This window comes from Alosa pseudoharengus, unplaced genomic scaffold (genome assembly GCF_046254945.1).
Source record: "Alosa pseudoharengus isolate Yale_2024_CS ecotype anadromous, Long Island Sound unplaced genomic scaffold, YU_APseudo_1.1 YU_APseudo_1.1_scf_10, whole genome shotgun sequence".
In the NCBI taxonomy this organism is placed as follows: Eukaryota; Metazoa; Chordata; class Actinopteri; order Clupeiformes; family Clupeidae; genus Alosa; species Alosa pseudoharengus.
The window spans coordinates 32,430,801-32,438,300 of record NW_027468565.1 but is presented as its reverse complement, the minus strand read 5'-3'; the positions used below and the strand labels follow the sequence as shown (position 1 = coordinate 32,438,300).

Below are 7,500 nucleotides of genomic sequence, written 5' to 3'. Positions count from 1 at the left end.
AAATGCAGAGACCAAATTCCTTGTCATGATATTTTTCTAAAATTGTAAATGATGGCTGCGATGCTAATCTAGTGTCAGCTGGTAGCTTGTATAAAGGCCCCATAGGTTCAGTTTACCAAGATCATCCATTAATGCACAGCCAATCTCTAGAGGTCTCGGGACCTACTGAATGCATGAAAATGACCATGTGTTGACGAGGTGTGATTGATGGAGCGGATGCCGGGTGTTGATCTTTCATATCAAACATCCTCCTGTCTCACCCCTGCAGACCCTCACTTCCTCAACAACCAGGAGATGTCGGACGTGACCTTCCTGGTGGATGGGAAGCCCTTCTACGCCCACAGAGTCCTGCTCATCACCGCCTCTGACAGGTGAGCCTGAGCCTCAGGAGCCAGGAAAGGTGACGGATGCGGTCACATGACAGACCATTCATGAGGCTAGTTGGGGGCCCCAGTGGCGCAACTGGGTACAGCGCCCATGCCATAATTTGGGTCTATTGTCCTCCGATTATAGGCATAAAAAAAAATCATGAGGCTGATTTAAAACACCAAAAATCCAGTGAATTCAAATAAGTTACCTGTTACATTAATTACACCACAATCCATGACTGAAAAGTACTGATGTTGTTGAGGACGATGTTGCTAACTTTTCACACACACACACACACACACACACACACACACACACACACACACACACACACACACACACACACACAATACTAACCTTGCCTCTTTCCTTCATAGGTTCAAGTCTCTGCTGGCCCAGAATGGATCCGACGGATCTCAAAGCAAGGACATCGAGATCAGTGATGTTAAATATAACATTTTCCAGGTAGGAAGCCAGTGGTGTAGATTCTCTACTCAACCTACCATTACAAGCCCATCAGGCGACAGCATCTCTTCACCACAGCTAAAAACGCTGATGTCAGGTCTCTCGCCTTGTGTCCCTCTGTTAGATGATGATGTCTTATCTGTACTGTGGCGGGACAGAGGCGCTAAAGACAAACGTGTCAGACGTGCTCGAGGTAAGAGACGGATGCGAATGGACACACTACTCCATTAGACTTTTTAATATGTGACTTATATGACTTTCTAGTATGTGCCAAAGCCTTATCAATAACAGGATCAAGTGAACTACTTACAGAATTCATTGATGTGCCTTTCTGGTTTTTAAGCTCAGTTTATTGTGTAGTGGGAGCTACAATAACTCTGAACTAAGAACTAAGAAACGGCAAATGTGAAATATTTCATAACTGTTTTCCAAGATTGCATGCAGCAAAGGTCATGTTACGAAGCCTTGCCAATTTAATCAGAAGTTGCAAAACAGAGTTTGTGATGGAAAGTAAAATTGCACTTGCAAAACTAATAAGCAGAGTGAATGAAATCCGAACTAGCAGAATGACTTGTTATTGTTGTGTGTGTGTGTGTGTGTGCGTGTGTGTGTGTGTGTGTGTGTGTGTGCGTGTGTGTGTGCTCTCTTGTAGCTGCTGTCCGCATCCAGCCTTTTCCAGTTGGGGGCGCTCCAGAGGCACTGTGAGATCGTCTGCGCTCAGAACATCAGTCTGGAGAACGCCGTCAACATCTACCGCACTGCCAAGGTAAACATGCCCCAGCAGCGGGCCCACTCCTGCCCCGTCCTGCCCCCTTAACCCCCCCCCCCCCCCCGCCCAGGCTACCCCCAGGGTCTGGGAGACCACACAACTATCTCAGCATCTGATGGGAGACAGCCAAGGACGACTTGGCTGCTCCAAAGGACTCTCGCTGTTTGGCAAAACAAGCCCAGAGGATCCCAACAAGCACAAACACATAAGGGGAATGCTTCATCACTCCTGAATGATAAAGCCCATGATCTCCCCAACATCCTGCTACCCTGGTAGAGGGATCATGATCACTCAGCCAGCACTAGCAGCATGGCGCTAAAGTATTCATTTTAAGTGTCTCAGATTTTATTTTATTAAAAGTTGGTAGAAAATGAACATTCCAACATGTTCAGGTCTTACACAGAATTCCTCTGTCTGGTGTGTAGTTCTATTTTATTTGATGTGTGCTTAAATGTACACAATCCATACAGACAAGGCATGGTATGCAGACACATAGTGATAGTGTGTATTTCACCTGCCCCCAGGATAGTATGTGTTTGCCAAGCACACATGCTGAGTCTGTGCATGTCAAGCGTGTGTGCAGATCTAAAGGTTTCATGTCACAGATCCACGCCATGCTGTGTGCGTTCAGTAGGTGAAATGTTCAGTATGCTGAGTCTGTGCATGTCAAGCGTGTGTGCAGATCTAAAGGTTTCATGTCACAGATCCACGCCATGCTGTGTGCGTTCAGTAGGTGAAATGTTCAGTACGAAGCACTGGAGTCTCTATGAGGGTGGGGTATATAGTCCAAGACTGAGAATTTGTGTGTGTGTAAAATCAGTGTTGTGTTTTCTGGCATACAGAGCATGTGTGTGTGTGTTTTTTCAAGTACATTGAGCTTTGATGAGTAGTTACTTAAATCACAAGACTAAATGATAGGTGTGATGTTCATGTTGTGTCATCCGGTAGCTTGTATTAAGGCGCCATAGGTTTAGTTGTTCCGATCCCAATGTCAACAGATCTTGGCACATACTGAATGCATGAAAATTATCAGCATACAGGGTATGTGTGTGTGTGTGTGGAATGTGTCTTTCGAAGCACACTGAACATATTGAACATCTCTTTGTGTGTGTGTGTGTGTGTGTGTAATGTGTCTTTTGAAGCACACTGAACATATTGAACATCTCTCTGTCTGTGTGTGTATGTGTGTGTGTGTGTGTGTGTGTTGTGCAGGCTCACGGTGCGATGGAGCTCAGTGCCTACTGCGAGGGCTTCTTCCTGCAGCACATGCCGGGGCTGATGGAGCGGGAGGCCTTCAGGGGTCTGCTGCTGCTGGGGCCTGGCCCTGGGGTCGCAGGAGGGAGTCGCTGGGGGTCAGGGCGGGAGAACCCGATGGACGAGATGGAGGCCCTCCTGGCCCGCAGGCTGCGCTCACTTTATGTCACCTCCAGAGTGTGAGGATGAGGAGGAGGAGGACAGGGATGAAGGACTTAAGAGGAGATGACTGTGATAGGCTTGGTAACCCCCCCCCCCCCTCCATTCCCCTGGCCACACTCACTCTGCATCACTTGCCGAGTATGAAGAAGGAGGAAGAGGGGGAGGTGGACTCAGGAGATGTAGCCTGTGAGTGCCCCCTCCCCCCCCCCCCGCGACCCATTCCCTTCCCTGCCTTAGAGTCATTTCCGTGTGTGGACAAGATATCCTTCACCTCTCACCCCTAAACCTAAAAGCTTTCACAGCTGGAGATGGAAGGACAAAGGCTAGGTAAGGGATGTGAAGAGAATTTGTGAAATATGCTAAACTGATCACAACTGCCCCCCGGTGGTTGTGATGAGAAGGACAGACTGGAAGATGGAACAGCTGTCTGAGGGCTGCTGCTGATGTGGACTTTCGTGCTTGAACCCCCTTAGCTGGTACGGGGGAAGGACAGCCATCCTTACGGACTTCAGAAAGAGACTGTGGTTTCTGGACGGCGTAGAAAGCAAAGCATTGCAAACATGTTTTCCTCTTCCTATAGTTATTTTATTCTAAGCTATAACAATAATAACCTTTAACAGAGAATGCCATTGACATTTTCTATTTAAAGAAAATATGTGAGATTTATTTAATTTTTGTTTTTATTTTGCTTAATGCCTAGCAAATAAAAATAACATAAAACCCAGTGTTTTGCTTTGGTGTACTTTTTCAAAATACATGATAGCCAGTTGTTTTGATGTGTACTTTTTTTGAAAAAGACTGTTAAATTCCTGTTGGCTGCTTTGTATAACAATAGGCTTCATGCCATAATAAAAACAATGGTCATGCTAAGACCAGATATATGTTACAAGAGTGAGTGAGTGTGTAAGTCCAGCTTTGAGTCACACATACTTACTGTGTGCAGTGGCGATGAAGAGGAGGTGGTAGAAGACTCAATCCTACATGGGAAATGGTAAATTGCATTGCAACCAACAAAGTTGCTAACTTACTTAGCGACTATGGTTTCGGGAAACGCGCCCCAGGGAAGTAAGACTGCAGTCCTTCACTTCATCAACTCTGCTATTACATCATTACATAAACAAGGACATTTTCTGTTCTGTTTCAAGGAAGTTACTGTTCCTCCCAGGTGGTTTACTTTCCCATACTTTTCTTTATTTCTTAATGCAGGAAGTCCCTCCCCAGATTTCCCTTGTTCCCTCTTTGTCACCACATACAATTCCAAAGACAAGCAGCTTTGAGCTCTGCAAAAACCTCCACTAAAGTGCCACACTGACATCACATGGACGAGATACAGATATATAGCCCCATCTGCTGGTTAAAATTCATATTGCAAGGGGGGAAAAAATCCTATAATTTCAATCTTACCGATCAAGGTGGACCAATTGTTATTCAGGTAATAGTGCTCCAATGAATATGTTTTTAATGACTCCATGATTGCACCACCGGAGAAGTATTAAAGCAGCTGCCAGGGGGTTTGTAACAATTGTGCCACCACTTGAAACCACTTGAACAGAGAGAGATAGCAGAGAGAGCAAGCGACACACATGCCTAGTAACTGGATGAGTTTATTTGTTTTCGCACTGAAGTTGCTCACAGTTATGTTACAAGGGGATTACATTTGCACTCTCCTGCTCTGTTTGATCTGTCTGTGTGTGTGAGTGTTTCTGTGTGTGTGTCTGTGTGTGTGTGTGTGTGTATGTATGTGTGTGTGTGCGTGTGTGTGTGTGTGCGGGTGTTTTCCTTTACATCCGATGTGATCTGTTAAGCTTTTTCTATTGTATAAAATAGGAAGGTTAACAACAGGTATTGCTTTGATTCTTTTTGACAAAAAAGATCTCTCCCACTTCTTCCACTGGGATGGTGTGAACAGTGGAATAACCAGGCCTTTCTCTACAAGCTTTGGAAAAGGAGGAAGCGACTAAAAACATTGTGCACAAGTTTTTCGAGAAAGACAAGGAAAGCGAGGAAAGATAGAGAAACAGAAAGATAAAAGAGGACAAAGTAGGAAAGGCCAAAAAAGTCTCTATATCTCTTTTTAAATAAAGAGGGAGAACTACCAAGGGCTAAGAGTGTGTGTTTTTTTCAAACAGTTACACTAACGCCATGCAAAGAAAAGCCCATGTTAGACATGCATACAGCAATACTAGGCAAAAGCTGAGAGCAGGAATCCCCTTCCTAGTTCAGACGTTCAAATTTGTTCTATTTACAAGTGAACTGATTCAAGAGTAGCTTTTGTCTCAATCCATCGTACACGCACAATGATATGAAACTGACAAATATCAAGAGAAGATCAGTTCCTCCAAAGAGGCTAGTCTACATTCTTAAATTACTGGTAAATTCTTTTTTTTTTAAACATATACTACATTTTTTTAACCTTTGATGCTAGGAGTGAACATAATATTTGTCAATGGTCACATAATTCTGTTAAAATAGGACAAAGAAAGTTTTTTTTTTCTCTCAAAATGAACAAAACGTGCCCCGATACAAACACTTAAGGAGGTAAATAAATAACATTCAATTCCTCTAACAGTTGTCTTTCATTTACATAGCCATGTGGTATAATAAATTAGGTAATGGAAAAAAAGGAATAAATAAGGAACAGTACAAAAATATCCACAATTGCATTTAACACTGGTTTCCCAATTCCTACTGCATAAATCAAGACAATTTAAAAAAAATCTGATAGGAACGAAAATATACAACTAAGATTTGAACAATTTTTTTGTAACATAATACCAACACTAAAAAGGATGAGCTCTCTTTATAATTTAAACAAACAAAACTAAATACAGAAAAAAAGATGTCTGGCAAACAGGTTATAAATCTGGTCCTACGCCATCACTATGTAGTCTGTTACATCTAGACATCTTCTGTTTACTTTGTTTCACATAAGAAATGGATTCAGTCTGTACAACAGATCAGATCATTCTTCATTTATCATCCGCCCACCCCCCCACCCCCCACCCACACCCATACCATCAGATAAGGATTCCAGTCCTTTTGCAGCAATGGTACCGAGTCTTTCATAATGAACATTATGAAAAAAAGAGAACAACAAAAAACGTTTACATTTAAAAATGAAACGATACAATCCAGAAATGCGCCACACTCCTCCATAAGACTCCTTAATAAGACGCCTGTTTTACATCCGGGCCTCTTTGCTCCTCTTTTTGAGTCTTTTTTCTTGTTTTTTTAGTACATCCCAGAGCTGTATGTGTGCATTTGTATGTTTGCCTGTGTGTACCAGTGTGTGTGTGTGTGAAAGTGTAAGTGTGTATCGGTGTGTGCGTGCATATTTGTGTGTGTGTGTGTCTGTGTGTGTGTGTGTGCACGCCAGGCAATCAGTATATGTGTGTTTGTGTGTGTGTGTGTTTGTGTGTGTGTGTGTTGTGTGTGTGTGTGTTTGAGAGGGAAATGACTGGATGAGGGTCAGGAACAAAAGGCTCCATCTCAAGGTCTTACGGGTTTAATCTTTGTTCTGATGGGGAAATTCTTGGTAACGAAGGTGTGTGCAGGACAGGTATAGATGTGAATGTGTTGATCTGTGTTAGAGCGTGTGTATGTGTGTCCGTGTGTGTGTGTGTGTGTGACGCAAGGGAGATGAAGAGGGGCGTATTTTCCATAATTTTGGAGCGAGTGTAGGGAGGAATAGGAGGACGAGGAGGATGAGGAAGAGGAGGAGATCGTTTGGAGGGAGGGGATGTGAGAGTCAGGATGAAGTGTCCATTTCCGTGGTTACACGCACACGCTCACTGGCCATGGAAAGCGCCCTCGGTCAGTAAGAGTCCATCTCCCCCCGGTGGACGCAGTGAGCAGGAGGAGGAGGGGCAGAAGGACGAGGATGGAGGACGAGGACGGAGAGGGGCTTTAATACGTTTTCTGGATAATTCCTGGCAGCAGAAACAAGTCAGGTCATCACCAAGGAAACAAGTCAGGTCATCACCAAGGAAACAAGTCAGGTCATCAAGGAGAGCAAAAATAGGAAGAGAAAGAAAACGTGAAAGGCATAAAAACACCAGGACAAGGACAGGAGGGGTGCGGGGTCACCAGGGGTAAGGACAGGAGGGGTGCGGGGTTACCAGGGGTAAGGACAGGAGGGGTGCGGGGTTACCAGGGGTAAGGACAGGAGGGGTGCGGGGTTACCAGGGGTAAGGACAGGAGGGGTGCGGGGTTACCAGGGGTAAGGACAGGAGGGGTGCGGGGTTACCAGGAGTAACGACAGGAGGGGTGCGGGGTTACCAGGGGTAAGGACAGGAGGGGTGCGGGGTTACCAGGGGTAAGGACAGGAGGGGTGCGGGGTTACCAGGGGTAAGGACAGGAGGGGTGCGGGGTTACCAGGGGTAAGGACAGGAGGGGTGCGGGGTTACCAGGAGTAACGACAGGAGGGGTGCGGGGTTACCAGGGGTAACGACAGGAGGGGTGCGGGGTTACCAGGAGTAACG

General features: G+C 45.1%; 1 protein-coding gene across 1 annotated transcript in view; it reads left to right on the top strand.

The window, feature by feature from the left end:
• The window catches only part of abtb2b (ankyrin repeat and BTB (POZ) domain containing 2b), a 58,891-nt gene extending 54,989 nt beyond the window's left edge, over positions 1-3,902 (top strand). Inside the window, exons 14-18 of the mRNA XM_076270348.1 lie at positions 269-371; positions 747-834; positions 959-1,027; positions 1,487-1,600; positions 2,816-3,902. Of these exons, the coding sequence (XP_076126463.1) occupies positions 269-371; positions 747-834; positions 959-1,027; positions 1,487-1,600; positions 2,816-3,040 (599 nt within the window). The 3' untranslated portion in view covers positions 3,041-3,902. The remainder of the gene's footprint in view (positions 1-268; positions 372-746; positions 835-958; positions 1,028-1,486; positions 1,601-2,815) is intronic.
• Positions 3,903-7,500: the final 3,598 nt, after the last annotated feature.